We start from the raw sequence: 15,917 nt of genomic DNA on the forward strand, positions 1-15,917 counted from the left end.
TTCCTGGGTCCTAAACTCCGCATCTCTTTCCCTTCCTCAATCCATTAATTCCTCTCCACTGCTCTCTGCCCCTTTCAGAGGGTTCTGAAAAATCTCTCCACTTCTCTCTCATCTCATGTGCCGGAGTTTTGCGGCACAGAAGGAGGCAATTTTGCCCTTCGTATCCACAGTGACTCTCCAAATGAACAAATATCTTTCCCCTTCCTTTGCACGTTATTATTTGTTCAGATTATCATTCACTAATCTATTTAAGCTTCTATTGACTCTGCGTAAGCTACCTGTTCAGTCACTACATGCTGGTCTCAAGTCACTTGCTGTGTAAAAAATATTTTTCTCACATCACGTGCGTTTATTTTGAAATCACTTCCAATCTGCTCTATGGTTTTCCATCCTTTTACAAGCGAGAATCGTTTCCACCAAACCCCTCTGTCCTCCCACACATGATTTTGAAACCTTCTATCAGATGTCCCCTGAGCTACCTTCTCTCCATGGAGAATGGTCCCAACATCTCTAATCTAACTCTGGAACTGGAGTTTCTCATCTCTGGTACTATTCTTGTCAAGAATAATAAAAAAAGCAAACCGCAGATACTGGAGATCTGGAACATTAAAAAAAAATTGCTGGAGGAACTCAGCATATCTGGCAGCATCTGTGGAGAGAAAGGCAAAATGTTGAAGGACAAACTGTGGTAGTGCAGGCTTAGAGGGCTGAAAGGCCTGTTCCTGTTCTGTAATGTTCTTTGTTCTAGAAAACGGAGTTAGTATTTCCAGTCCAGTGATTTCTTCAGAATTCTAGGTTTCTCCAGAAAAGTTTCTGAGTTTCTGCTGGGTTTCTCTGTTTTTGTTTGTCACTGTTGTGTGTATGTTCTCAGCTCTATTTAAGAAAGGGCCTGTTGAAAGTACAGGGATCAGTAAGCTTTGTACAGTCGGGGAGGAGAGATCCCATGTAGACTGAGACACAGCCCAATTGACTATATGAAAACAATGAAAGAACTGCAGATGCTGGAAATCAGAAACAAAAACAGAAATTGTTGGGAAAACTCAGCAGGCCTTGCAGCATTTGTGGGAAAAAGCAGAGTTCATGTTTCAGGTGCATTGGCCCTTCTGCACAACTGAAGAAGGGATATTGAAGAAGGGTCACTGGACCCGAAACATTAACTCTGTTTCATTCCACAGCCGCTGCAAGACCTGGTAAGCTAACCCAGCAATTTCTGTTTTTGTTTCTGATTGAGTATATGGTTCAGCAATGTTGGAATAGCACACTTTCGAGGGAAATCAGGAAGACAAAAAGGGGGCACAAGGTAACTTTGGCAGATACGGTGAAGGAGAATCCAAAGAGATTCTGCAAGTATATTAAGGGCAAAATAGTAAGCAGGAGCCCTTAAAGATCAATGAGGTCATCTATTGTGGAGAGATGGGTGAGTTCCTAAACAAATATTTCACATCAGTATTTACCACGAAGGAAGACTGGAAAGCTAGGAAACTCTGAAAAATAAATAGTCATGACTTAGAACATAGAACATTACGGTGCAATACAGGCCCTTCGGCCCTCAATGTTGTGCCGACCTGTGGAACCAATCTGAAGCCCATCTAATCTACACTATTCCATTCTCGTCCATATGCCTATTCAATGACCTTTTAAATGCCCTGAAAAGTTTGTGAGTTTACTACTGTTGTAGGCAGTGCATTCCATGCCCCTTCTACTCTTTGAGTAAAGAAACTACCTCTGACATCTGTCCTATATCACCCCTCAATTTAAAGTTATGTCCCCTCATGATAGTCATCATGATCCAAGGAAAAAGTCTCTCACTGTTCAACTTATCTAACCCTCTGACTATCTTATATGTCTCAATTAAGTTACCTCTCAACCTTCTTCTCTCTATGAAAACAGCCTCAAGTCCCTCAGCTTTTCCTTGTAACACCTTCCCTCCATACCAGGCAACATCCTAGTAAATCTCCTCTGAACACTTTCCAAACTTCCACATCCTTCTTATAATGCGGTCACCAGAACTGTATGCAATATTCCAAGTGCGGCCGCACCAGAGTTTTGTACAGCTGTAGCATAACCTCATGGTTCAGAAGCTCAGTCCCTCTACCAATAAAAGCTAACACACCGTATGCCTCCTTATCAACCTGGGTGGCAACTTTCAAGGATCTATGTACCTGGACACCGAGATCTCTCTCGGTGGAATGAAAACAGAGTTAATGTTTCGGGTCCAGTGACCCTTCTTCAATGGCCCTTCTTCAGTTCTGCAGAAGGGCCAATGCACCTGAAACATGAACTCTGCTTTTTCCTACAAATGCTGCAAGGCCTGCTGAGTTTTTCCATCTACATGACCAAGAATCTTACCATTAGCCCAGTACTCTGCATTCCTATTACTCCTTCCAAAGTGAATCACCTCCCACATTTCTGCATTAAAGTCCATTTGTCACCTCTTAGCCCAGCTTACCTATGTCTCTCTGTAACCTACAACATCCATCATCACATCCACAACTCTACCGACCTTACTGTTATTCACAAATTTACTAACCCATCATTCTATGACCTCATCCAGGTCAATTATATAAATGACAAACAACAGAGGACCCAAAACAGATCCTTGCAGTACCCACGAGTAATGAACTCCAGGATGAATATTTCCCATCAACCACCAGTCCAAAGATGTGCAGGTTAGGTGAATTGACCATGCTAAATTGCCCATAGTCTTCTTTCAGCTAGCCAATTTCTGATCCGCTAAATCGCCTTCAATCCCATGCCTCTGTATTTTGTGCAATAGCCTATCATGGGGAACCTTATCAAACGCCTTACTGCAATCCATGTATACCACATTCATCTATTTGGTCACCTTCTCAAAGAACTCAATAAGGTTTTTGAGACATGACCTACCCTTCACAAAACCGTGTTGACTATCCCTCTCTGGATGATTATAAATCCTATCTCTTATAACCCTTTCCAAGACTTTACCCACAACTGAAGTAGCACTCACCAGGTCTATAATTTCCAGGAGTGTCTTCTACTCCCCATAAAACATAGAACATTATAGCGCAGTACAGGTCCTTTGGCCCTTGATGTTGCGCCGACCTGTGAAATTAATCTGACGCCCATCTAAACTATACCATTCCCTTATTATCTGAACTTTGCAAACACTTGCCCATTTAAATGCCCTTAGTATCAGCAAGTCTACTACTGTTGCAGGCAGGCTGTTCCATGCCCCTACTGCTCTCTGAGTAAAGAAACTGCCCCTGATATCTGTCCTAAATCATTCACCCCTCAATTTAAAGCTATGTCCCCTTGTGTTAGCCTTCACCATCTGAGGAAAGTCTCTCACTGTCCACCCTATCTAACCCTCTGATTATCTTGTACCTCTCGATCAGGTCACGGTCATGGAAATTAAATCAACTCAACTGCTAGCAAGAGCAAAGAGAAAGCTTTATTTTTAAGACCTCCACATGCATGGGACAGATACACTTGGCAAAAATGCCTTGTGTAGGGGCCGTGAACAAAATTCACATATTCTTTTTATACCATTCTTATCACACACTCAAGGACAAGGGCTAGGAAACATTTGAGTTCTTATCTTCTCATTCCCTTGCTGTGGACATAACTGTCTTTATGTTTTCCTTAGCATTTTTGCTGAATTCAACTGCTCACAAGGCCAGGTTGAATGTTTACAAAGTTCAGGAAAGACAAGCTGTCTCCTCGGCTGCAGAACTCAGCAAAGTGTTTGCAAAGTTCAGAAAAGTGTTAAATTTAGCAAAGCATTCTCTTTCAGATTTCACTGTAAATGTTAATTTTGTTAATTTTCAATTACAGTCACCTCTCAACCTTCTTCTCTCCAACGAAAACAGCCTCAGTTCCCCCAGCCATCTCTTATAAGACCTTCCTTCCATAACAGGCAACATCCTAGAAAATGCTGTGGAGCGGCACGGTGGCTCAGTGGTTAGCACCGCTGCCTCATAGCACCAGGGTCCCAGGTTCGATTCCAGCCTCAGATGACTGTCTGTGTGGAGTTTGCACATTCTCCTTGTGTCTGCGTGGGTTTCCTCTGGGTGCTCCGGTTTCCTCCCACAGTCCAAAGATGTGCAGGTTAGGTGAATTGACCATGCTAAATTGCCCATAGTGTTAGGTGCATTAGTCAGAGGGAAATGGGTCTGGGTGTGTTACTGTTCGGAAGGTCATTGTGGACTTGTTGGGCCGAAGGGCCTGTTTCCATACTATAAGGAATCTAATCTAATCTAAATCTCCTCTGAACCCTTTCAAAAGCTTCCACATCCTTCCTATAATGACAGTGACCAGATCTGTATGCAGACTCCAGCTGTGGCCTTACCAGTGTCTTGTACAGCTGAAGCATGACCTCGTGGCTCCGAAACCCAATCCCCCGACCAATAAACACCAACACACCATATGCCTTCTTAACAAGCCTATCAAAGTGGGTGGCAACTTTCAGGGATTTATGCACCTGGACACCGAGATCTCTCTGTTCATCTGCACTGCCAAGAATTTTACCATTAGCCCAATGCTCTGCCTTCCTGTTATTTCTTCCAAAGTGAATCACATTTCCACATTAAATTCCATTTGCCGCTTCTCAGCCCAGCTCTATCTTATCTATGTCCCTCTGTAACCCACAATATCCTTCAGCACTATTCACAACTCTGCCTCCCTTCTTGAACAAGGCAACAACATTTGCTATCCTCCAGTCGTCTGGCACTATTCTTGTAGACAATGATAACTTAAAGATCAAAGCCAAAGGCTCGGCAATCTCCTCCCTGGCTTCCCAGAGAATCCTAGGATAAGTCCTATCTATCCCAGGATACTTACCTATTTTTAAACTTTCCAGAATTGCTAACACCTCCTCCTCATGCACCTCAATCCCATCTAGTCTAGTAGCCTGTATCTCAGTATTCTTCTTGACTACATTGTCTTTTTCTAGTGTGAATACTGACTTGAAAAGAGTCCACATTAAAGAAGAGAAGGTATCGGAAGTCCTAAAATGCATAAAGGGCTTTGGAGGCATAAAGAGGCTGGATAGGCTGTACTGTTTTTTCTCGTGCTTAGGAGGCTGAGGGGTGAGTTTATGGAGGTTTCTAAAATCATCGGGGAACTGATAAGGTGAGCAGCCAAGGTCTTTTCCACAGTATAGGGGAGTCCAGAGCTAGAGGGCATTGGTTTAAAGTGAGAGGGGAAAGATTTAAAAGGGACCTGAGGGGTAAATTTGTAACGTAGAACTTGGTGTGAATAAGTGGTACAACATTTAAAAGACATTTGGACAAATACATGGATGAAACATTTTCGAGGGATATGGGCCAAATGCAGGCAAATGGGACTAGTTCAGGTTAGGAAACCTGGTCGGCATGGATGAGTTAGGCTGGGTTTCCGTGCTGCATAACTTTATGGCTGGGAAATCCTTCTTTTCTTTCTCCATTTTAAAAGTTTAAAATTTAGTTATCAAGTGGCAAGGTTGATAAGGATGCTGACTCAACTAACTGAGGGACAGTTATCAGTCAATCACCTGAAGCCTGAACAGGGTCTTAATGGGTGTTAAGTACTATTCAGTTTTAACTAGTGTGAGCCATCTCAGCTCATCTTCTCTCTGTTTAAGAATGTGTGCTTTCAACAGGCTCCATCTGTAAGCTTTGCGTGGTCAGGACACGGATTTCCCATCCAGAGTGAGACACAGCATGCCTGAGTATATAGTTGAGGGAATTTGGAGGCAGTGTGGGCATTTGGTGCAGGGGAAGTGTTTTTTGCTTGCTTTTCTGGTTCATTGCTTGGAAGGTTTTTTAAACAAGATAAATTGAAACCCCCAGATGAGGGGCCCAGTGCAAAAGTAACACTATGGATGAACAGTTATTTCATTGGTTGGCTATAGTTACAAATCTGATTATCTGTTATAGGTTACTTTCAGATCGAAGGTCAATAGGGGAAATATTTATAGGCTATAAACTACAAGACCAGTGCAAAATTTTTAAAAATCAGGTTCAGAACTAAATAATTAAACTAGAGATGCCAGGCCAGGCGATGTATTGTATTGGCATGAAATGGGAGCTGGTGGACTCCATTGTTGTACAGAGTGACCACATCTATATCAAGTGTAGTGTTGCTTGAGGGTCTCTGGCCCAGCGCTGATGAGCTACAGTCTGAGCTTTGAACCCTGGGACACATCAGGGAGGAGGAGAGTTACCTATACGATATGTTGCAGGAAAAGTGCAGCAGGTCAGGCAGCATCCATGGAGCAGGAGAATCGACGTTTCGGGCATGAGCCCTTCTTCAGGAATGAGGAAAGTGTGCAACATATTGTCTAGCTATCACCACTGTTAACAGCTAACCCGAGCATGCAACTTTAAAAAAAAAGGTTTTGTGATTTACACATGAAAGAAGTGAAACTATCACTGTATTCTAACAGATGAAAGGCTTAACAGACAATCAATTTTTCAATGTACATTTTCAGTTACATCACACTGTAAATTTTTGCTATAAATTCTGTGTTACGTTCGAGCCCTTCACTAACACCTGATGAAGGAGCGTCGCTCCGAAAGCTAGTGTGCTTCCAATTAAACCTGTTGGACTATAACCTGGTGTTGTGTGATTTTTAACTTTGTACACCCCAGTCCAACACCAGCATCTCCAAATCATTCCTAAGCAAAAGCAAGTTGGCATAGGATCAACAAGATCAAAGAGGTAAATGAATGGTTTAAAGATTGATGTGAAAGAAATGGGTAAAAATTCATGGGCATTGGCACCAGTACTGAGGAAGGAGACAGCTGTTCTGATGGTGATCTTTTAAAACTCACTGGAGTCGGGAAAGGTGCCAAAGGACTGGAAAATGGCTAATATAACACCCTGTTTAAGAAGGAAGGGAGACAGAAGACAGGAGACTATAGGCCAGTTAGCCTGACCTGGTCGTTCGTAAGATTTTAGACACCATTATTAAGGATGAGATTGTGGGTACTTTGAAGTGCATGGTAAAATAGGGCCGAGTTAGCATGTCTTCATTAAGGGGAGGTCATGCCTGATGAAAGTATTAGAATTCTTTGAGGAGGTAATGAGCAAGTTAGACAAAGGAGAGCCAGTGAATGTGATGTGTTTGGATTTCCAGAAGGCTTTTGACAACGTATTGCACAGGAGACTGTAAAATAAGACAAGGACCCATGGTGTAAGGGGCAAGCTGCCGATGCAGATAGAGGATTGGCTGACTGGCAGAAGGCACAGAGAGGGAAAAGGGGTCTTTTTCAGGGTGGCAGCTGGTGAATTGAGTTCTATAGGTATCCGTGTTGGAACCACAACTGTTCATGTTATACATTCATGATCTGGAGGAAGGAACTGAGGGCATTGTTAGGAATATTGCAGATGACCCAAAGATAAGGGAGTGTTGAGGAAGCAGAGAGGATGCAGAAGGACTTGGACAGGCCCGGAGAGCAGGAAAGAAGTGACAGCTGGAATACAATTTTGGTAAGTGTGAAGTTCTGTACTTTAGTAGGTAGACTAGAGACATATACTATTTTCTAAAAGGAAAGGCTTCAGAAATCTGAACCATGAATGGAATTGGGAGTACTTGTTCAGGATTCTCTGAAGGTTAACATGCAAGTTGAGTTGGCATTAGGAAGGCAAATGTCATGTTCGTGTTCATTTCAAGAAGGCCAGTATAGGCAGGGATGTACGGCTGAGGCTGGAGGAAGGTCAGACCATATTTGGAAAATTGTGAGCAGTTTTGGGCCCCATATTAAAGGGAAGATGTGCTGGCTTTGGAGAGAGTCCAAGGGGAGGTTTACAAGAATGATCCCAGGGCCAAAGGACTTACCAGATAAGGAGCTGTTGAGAAGTCCCGGTCTGTATTAAATAAAGTTTAGAAAGATGAATAGGGGACCTCATTGAAACTTACAGAATACTGAGAGGTCTAGATAGTTTGGATGTGGAGAAGATGCTTCCTCTAGTTGGAGAAAATAGGACTTGAGGCACAGCTTCAGCGTAATGGGGCTTAGAACTGAGATAAGGAATAATTCCTTCAGCCAGAGGATGGTGAATCTATGGAACTTATTGCTGCATAGGACTGTGGAGGTCAAGTCATTGAATTCATTTAAGACAGAGATAGATAAATAGGTTCTTGATTGGTAAGAGGATCAAGGGTTATGGGGAGAAGGCAGGAGAATGGGGTTGAGAAACATATCAGCCATGATAAGGCACCAGAGCAGAATCCAGGGTACACATTGCCTAATTCTGTTCAGTTATCTTGTGATTTTCGTCAAAAAATGTGGTGCTGGAAAAGCACAGCCGGTCAGGCAGCATCTGAGGAGCAGGACAGTCAATGTTTCAAGCATAAGCTCATCTTCAGGAATTCTTGATGCAGAGCTTATGCTTGGAATGTCGACTCTCCTGCTCCTCCGATGCTGCCTGATTGGCTATGCTTTTCCAGCACCACACTTTTTGACTCTGATCTCCAGCATCTGCAGCCCTCACTTTCTCCTATCTTTATTCTTGTAAATCTCTAATGCACTCTCTCAAATGTGTTCACATCCTTCTGATAGTGTGATGCCTAAAACTGTACAAAATACTCCAGCTGAAGTTGAATGTGTGACTCTTGTACTCTATGGTCCTATTAAGAAAACTCAGTCACTCTATGTATTCAGTTCAATAAAAATCTGGAATTAACTGCTTTCTCTACCTGTTCTGCTACCTTGAATGATCTGAGCACTGTTATCCTCTCAATAATTTGTGTGCTTTGACACCCAAATCCCAATGCTCCTGCACCCCCTTTATACTTTTTATCTGATTAGATTAGATTCCCTGCAGTGTGAAAACAGGCTCTTCGGCCCAACAGGTCCACTCCGACCCTCCAAAGAGCAACCCACCCAGACCCATTCCCCCACATTCACCCCTGAATGATGCACTGAACACCACGGGCAATTTAAGCATGGCCAATGCACCTAACCTGCACATCTTTGGACTGTGGGAGGAAACCGGAGCACCTGGAGGAAACCCACGCAGACACTGAGAGAATGTGCAAACTCCAGACAGTTACCCAAGGCAGGACTTGAACCTGGGTCCCTGGGGCAGCAGTGCTAACCACTGAGCCACCGTGCCTCCTTCCAAAATGCATTACCTCACACTTCTCTGCATTGAACTTCTTCTTTCAAATTTTGGATCAGCCCCTGCCCACCATGATCTAGATCATTAATATAAATGAGGGAAAGGAAGAGTCCCAAAACCATCCCCTGTGTCCAAACATTCCGGCAGTCCGAAATACATCTTTATTTTGACCATTTCTGTTTCTCATGATTCAGCCAAATTTGGATCCACATTGCTTGCCCATGACCTGTTACTCTGCTCACAAGTCTGCTGTGTGGCACTGTATCAAGTGCCTTCTGAAAATCCATATATACCACATCAATCACATTTCCTTGACCAAACCTTTCTACTATTATTCAAAAGTTCCCAGCAAACCAATTAAACAGGAGCTTCCTTTTAGAAATCCCTGCTGAATCTTTGCAAACAACCCACCCTTTTCCCAAGGAACCACTATTCTATCCAAAGGACTGTATCTAGAAGCTTCCCCGCCTTGAGATTTAACTGGCAGGTCTGCAATTGCTGAGACTTAACTGGCTGGTCTGTAATTGCTGAGATTTAAATGGCTGGTCTGTAATTGCTGAGATTTAACTGGCAGGTCTGTAATTGCTGAGATTTAACTGGCTGGTCTGTAATTGCTGAGATTTAACTGGCAGGTCTGTAATTGCTGAGAGGAGAAAGTGAGGTCTGCAGATGCTGGAGATCAAAGTTGAAACTTTATTGCTGGAACAGCACAGCAGGTCAGGCAGCATCCAGGGAACAGGAGATTCGACGTTTCAGGCACAGGCCCTTCTTCAGGAATGAGCAGAGAGTGTTCAGCAGGAGAAGATAAAAGGTAGGGAGGAGGGACTTGGAGGAGGGGCGTTGGAAATGTGATAGGTGGAAAGAGGTCAAGGTGAGGGTGATAGGTCGGAGTAGGATGGAGGCGGAGAGGTCAAGAAGAAGACTGCAGGTCAGGAAGGCGGTGTCGGGCTGGAGGGATCCGGCTGAGACAAGGTGGGGGGAGGGGGGATGAAGAAACTGGTGAAGTCCAAGTCCCCCCACCTTGTCTCAGCCGGATCCCTCCAGCCCGGCACCGCCTTCCTGACCTGCAGTCTTCTTCTTGACCTCTCCGCCTCCATCCTACTCCAACCTATCACCCTCACCTTGACCTCTTTCCACCTATCACATTTCCAACGCCCCTCCTCCAAGTCCCTCCTCCCTACCTTTTATCTTCTCCTGCTGAACACTCTCTGCTCATTCCTGAAGAAGGGCCTGTGCCCGAAACGTCGAATCTCCTGTTCCCTGGATGCTGCCTGACCTGCTGTGCTGTTCCAGCAATAAAGTTTCAACTGTAATTGCTGAGATTTAACTGGCTGGTCTGTAATTGCTGAGATTTAACTGGCTGGTCTGTAATTGCTGAGTGTATCTTTGCAACCTTTTCGGAACAAAGGCTTGAAGTTTGCAATGCTCTAGCTTCTGGACCTCTCCTGTATCTAGACAGGAATGAAAGATGACCAGTGACCATGCAATTTCCACTCGCACTTCCTTCAACATCCTTCGATGCTTCTCATCAGCTTTGGTATCTTGTCAACTTTATTCACCGACAGTCTATCCAACACTCCTTACTCATCAAATTTGAACCCTTCTACTTCCAGAGTTTCCTCCTCAGTCACTGTGGCCTGGGTGGATATATCTCTTTGATGAATTCAAATGTAAAGTCAATACATCAATTATGCCCACTGTCTCCATGCATAAATCCCATTTTGATTCCTAACTGACCCGACTCCTTTTACCACCTTTTTGCTATTTTTGTGCCTGTAAAGGTCTTTGGGATTCTCCTTAATATTGGCTGCCATTCTATTCTCACAATTCCTCTTTGCTTCTTTAACAGGCTTTTCCCATCCCTCTCTGAATTTTCTGTCTTCCTTTTGTATCACAGTTTTCAGCCTGACAGCTTGCAAAAGCACGCATTTTCTTCTTTATTTTAATTTCTATTTCTTGTTCCAGAGAGAGCTGGATTTGTTTGTTCTACATTTTCCTTGTGATAGAATATCCTATGACTATACCCAAATGCTCCCCTTTGAAGGTAACCCGTTGCTCAATTACAGTTCTCCTGCCAAACTTTCATTCCAGCCACTGTAGCCCAGATCTCTCTTTGTCCCATTGCAGTCAGCCAATTGATTTTCATATTCTGGAGTGATCATTGTCATTCTTCACAATCATCCTAGAGCTTAACATACTAATGTTACTGTCCCCTAAATGTGCCCCCACTAGCATTTTATCTGTTTACTTCATTCCCAAGAGCTAGGTCTGGCATTGCTACATTTCTAGTTGGACTGCACATACTGCTGGAGGAAATTCCCCAAACACAATCTAGGACTGCTTGTCCCTCGCTGCCCATTACACTCTCCGTATCTCAGTCATGTTTGGGTAATTATAATCTCTCATTATAACTACTCTCTAATGTCTGCAGATTTGTTTGTTTGCATTCTTTCCACTCATTGATGGTCTATAGTCTACACCCAGCAGTGTAATTGACCCCTTTTCATTCTGCAGCTCCAGCGAAACTGACTCTATCTGAATGCTCTGGGTCAGATCCTTTCACACACTACAATTCCCATTCACTGATACTGCCAGCTTTCCTTTTCTTCCTTTCCTGTTCCTCCCCAATCCCAACCCTCCCGCTCGTCATCTGAATCAGTCTTCCAGTCGCGTATTCATTTGCATTATCTTCTGACTTCTGTACTCACTAGCACGTGTCACTGGGAATTATCCAGATAGCACATATTTGATGTCCGTCTTGCTAACATTCCACCCAGTTCCCTAAATTCTGACGTCAGGATGACATCCCCTTTCCTACCCAAATCATTGGTACCAACATGAACCATGATGACAGGCTGTTTACTCTCCCTCAGAAGAATCCCCTGCAGCCACTCTGTGACATCCTTGATCCTGGAACCACAGAGGTAATGCACCATCCCAGAGTCACTTCTCCAGCCTGTTTGTTCTCCTTACTGAATAATCCCTTCTCACTCTTGCCCTTCCTTTCTTCTTTCTAACCTCTCATGCAGCTGAGCAACTGGTGGTATGACAAACATAGCTCTGACTGCACTCCCTGAACCAGTGCCCACATCAACTTCCAAAATAGGAAACTGATTTGTGAGCAGGAGCACAGGGGATTCCTGCACTACCTGTCAGTGTTTCATGGGCTGGGATTGACTGGTAGCCCCTGATTCCTTTTCTCACTCCCAGCCCTTCAGCTTTGATATGACCACCTCTCACGGAAGTAACTCCACAGAATCTGGTATCCTGTTGCCAAGTCACCCTTTCTTTACGCATGGAGAGTTCTTGCCTCGATTGCTATCTCATTTAGAGTTAGCTCTCGGAGAGTCCAAACCTCTGACATACCTCTTTATAAGTGTCAGCCAGGACTCCCTGATTGGAACAGATTAACACCCCCACTCAGGGAACTCATATTCGATGAGGTGCAGCGGATTGACCTTGTTATAATCACTACGCTCTCAACACGCTATCCATGTAGCTATCAGCCTCATGAATACACATTGGCCCTGACTTCCTTTATTCCTTTATTACTCAGTCAAATCTAAGTATATGTATACTTCTTTAAAAATAATACGCTTCTCTAATTTACAGCATTTTAAAGATAGTCCCTAACAGCAGTTTCTTACCAACCAATCAACTTTTTGAAAAGGAAGAAAAAAACATCTCTTCCCTTCCCTTCACCAACATTCCCCCTCAAGCAACTCACCCCATCACTCTCTGTTTCTTGCAGTAAACTTTACTTGAAGGGCTTCTCTCCCCTCTGAACTGAATTGATCCAAACTCCTAAATCTGTCTTTGCCTCACTCAGGTGAAGTCTCCCTCACAATGACTCCGCACCCTTACTGACCATGTGTGTTACAAATCCTTTTCTTACTTTGAGTTGACAAGCTTTGCTTCCAGCTGCAGTAATTAATGCCTTATTTGGGCAAGGTATTTCAGGACATTGAGCGATAATTGCCAGTGTCAGACAGTTGCCTTTTAAGTAGGCTATTTAAACTTACTTAAGGGATGTCGTTCTAGATCAGAATCTGACTATTACTCTAAAATTCTCAGGTAGGCTAACTCAGCTTCCATCTCTGGGTAGCACAGTGGCTCAGTGGTTAGCACTACTGCCTCACAGCACCGGGGACCCAGGTTTGGGTGACTATGTGTATGGTGTTTGTATGTTCTCCCATATCTGTGTGGGTTTGTGTGGGATGCTCTGGTTTTCTCTCACAGTCCAAAGATGTGTAAGTGAGGAAGATTGACCATGCTAAATTGTCCATATTGTTCAGGGATGTACTGGCTAGGTGGCTTAGTCATGATAAATGTACAGGCTAGGCGGGTTAGTCATGGGAAATGTACAGGCTACGTGGGTTAGTCATGCTAAATGTACAGGCTAGGTGGGTTAGTCATGGGAAATGTACAGGCTAGGTGGGTTAGTCATGGGAAATGTACAGGCTAGGTGGGTTAGTCATGCTAAATGTACAGGCTAGGTGGGTTAGTCATGGTAAATGTACAGGCTAGGTGGGTTAGTCATGGGAAATGTACAGGCTAGGTGGGTTAGTCATGGGGAATATACAGGCTAGGTGGGTTAGTCATGGGAAATGTACAGGCTAGGTGGGTTAGTCATGCTAAATGTACAGGCTAGGTGGGTTAGTCATGGTAAATGTACAGGCTAGGTGGGTTAGTCATGGGGAATGTACAGGCTAGGTGGGTTAGTCATGGGGAATATACAGGCTAGGTGGGTTAGTCATGGGGAATATACAGGCTAGGTGGGTTAGTCATGGGGAATATACAGGCTAGGTGGGTTAGTCATGGGGAATATACAGGCTAGGTGGGTTAGTCATGGGAAATGTACAGGCTAGGTGGGTTAGTCATGGTAAATGTACAGGCTAGGTGGGTTAGTCATGGGGAATATACAGGCTAGGTGGGTTAGTCATGGGGAATATACAGGCTAGGTGGGTTAGTCATGGGGAAGAGACAGGCTAGGTGGGTTAGCCATGGTAAATGCGAGATTAAAGGAATAGTATAGGAGGCTGGATCTGGGTGGGATGCTCTCTGGAGGGTTGTTGTGGACTCAATGGGCTGAATGGCCTCTTCCACACAGTATGGATTCTATGATTCTCTGCCTCAGTCAAGTGAAGTCTTCCTCATGTTGACGGTGTACAATTCTTTCAGATGTTTCTAAAAACCTATCACTTGACTCGACTGTCACCTGTTGACTGTAAATCTTTTCATATGACTGTTGACTTTCATTTTCTATTAAAAAGGGTATGCTTGCTGTCTAAAACAAACAAATTAATGTGTGAGAAAATAAATCCAACATTCCACAGAGTCAAGAATGTAAAAGCAGAATTCTATTCACCTGAAAATAAGAATGTTTTTCAGTATTATTGAATTCAAGTTGGTTGATGATGAAATAACTAAATCTGTCTAACATTTCACGGGAAGCTTTGGAAAAGTAACAGAAATCTGTTTAAGGCCAATTAAGAATGAGCAATAAATACTTGCCTAATTTGTTTCAGCCATTCCTGGGAATGAACATACAGCAAATGATTTAAATTGATTTTCTGTGAATCAGGAATGATTATTGCATTGATGGAAGGAATCAACCTCATTATGCTTTTACTCTTGTGGCTTCCGTTACCCATTTATGGTAAGAAATATTACAATTTATTCATTTAATTATATTAATAGAAATATGCAAGGAATTGTTATTTTGCTATGAAAGCAGAACTCTGTCATATTAAGGTGACAGGCTCTCATTATAGATTTGTCTGTTTCTTGATAAGTAAACTTGCTTCGGAAAAGCTTGAGACTGGAGGTTCAACAGCAGTCAAAGTCAAAGTATTCTACAGAAACAGATCCTTCAGTTCAACTTGTCCATCTTGACCAGTTATCTTAAATTATTCCAATCCCATGTACCAGCATTTGGCCCATATCCCTCTAAACCCTTCCTTTTCATAAATCCATCCAAATGCTTTTTAAATGTTGTAATTGTACCAGCCTCCACTACTTCCTGGGACAGCTCATTCCATACATGCACCACCCTCCGTGTGAAAAAGTTGACTCTTAGGTCCTTTTTAAATCTGCCCCCTCTTACCTTAAACTTATGCCCTCCAGTTCTGGATTCCCCCACCCCAGGAAAAATATCTTGGTTAATCCCTGATGATTTTATAAACCTGTATAAGGTCACCCCTCAGCTCTAGGGAAAACAGCCCCCGCCTATTCAGCCTCTCCATATAGATCAAACCCTCCAAATTTGGCAACATGCTTGTAAATCTTTTCTGAACCCTTTCAAGTTTCACAACATCCTTTCTATAGCAGGGAGACCAGAATTGCACGCACTATTCCGAAAGTGGCCTCACCAATCTAGATTATAAGTTTCTTTTAGAGGGACAGTATTACAAATGTTCGGAGTACAGCTTCTGATAGCAGTGAAGTAATAAGACTAAAGGAACTATCCCATTTAAAGATTTCATACTTCACCTTTCGGGAGAGGATGTAGTGGTGAGGCAGATGGATGAGGATATCAGTGTTCTATGCTAGTACTGAGCTAAAGATCATTCACAGAGATTAAGACCACAGCTCGAAGGGCTAATGGGTGTGTTTTATGCTTTATGTTGAGAACTCCTCTCACTGTATCAATCACAGAGAAGGCCATCTACTTCCTTGTATCGTTTCTACCCGTGTCTCCCTTTCACATCCTGACCTCTGTCTGATTCTGCCAGCAGATAAATTCTATCCCTGAATTCACCAACAACTGTGCTTTCACAATCCCATTTGTCAAGCATTTGGCCTTTGACACAGCATTTCCGATCGTGGCCTTT

At 43.3% G+C, this 15,917-nt stretch overlaps 1 protein-coding gene across 6 annotated transcripts in view; it reads left to right on the top strand.

Annotated features, from left to right (window-relative positions):
• LOC122541434 (butyrophilin subfamily 1 member A1-like) overlaps positions 1–15,917 on the top strand; it is a 37,197-nt gene that overhangs the window by 576 nt on the left and 20,704 nt on the right. For 2 of the 6 annotated variants that reach the window (XM_043678204.2, XM_043678203.2), the window contains exon 2: positions 14,613–14,743. In XM_043678204.2, coding sequence (XP_043534139.2) covers positions 14,671–14,743 — 73 coding nt within the window. In that variant the 5' untranslated portion in view covers positions 14,613–14,670. Of the gene's footprint in view, positions 1–7,428; positions 7,450–14,357; positions 14,459–14,612; positions 14,744–15,917 lie in introns of those variants that run through there. The other 4 variants (XM_043678205.2, XM_043678206.2, XM_087979263.1 and 1 more) reach the window with 3 other exon arrangements.

Source organism: Chiloscyllium plagiosum, unplaced genomic scaffold, assembly GCF_037043375.1.
Source record: "Chiloscyllium plagiosum isolate Xiang-an unplaced genomic scaffold, Cpla_swu_hap1 HiC_scaffold_35, whole genome shotgun sequence".
NCBI lineage: Eukaryota > Metazoa > Chordata > Chondrichthyes > Orectolobiformes > Hemiscylliidae > Chiloscyllium > Chiloscyllium plagiosum.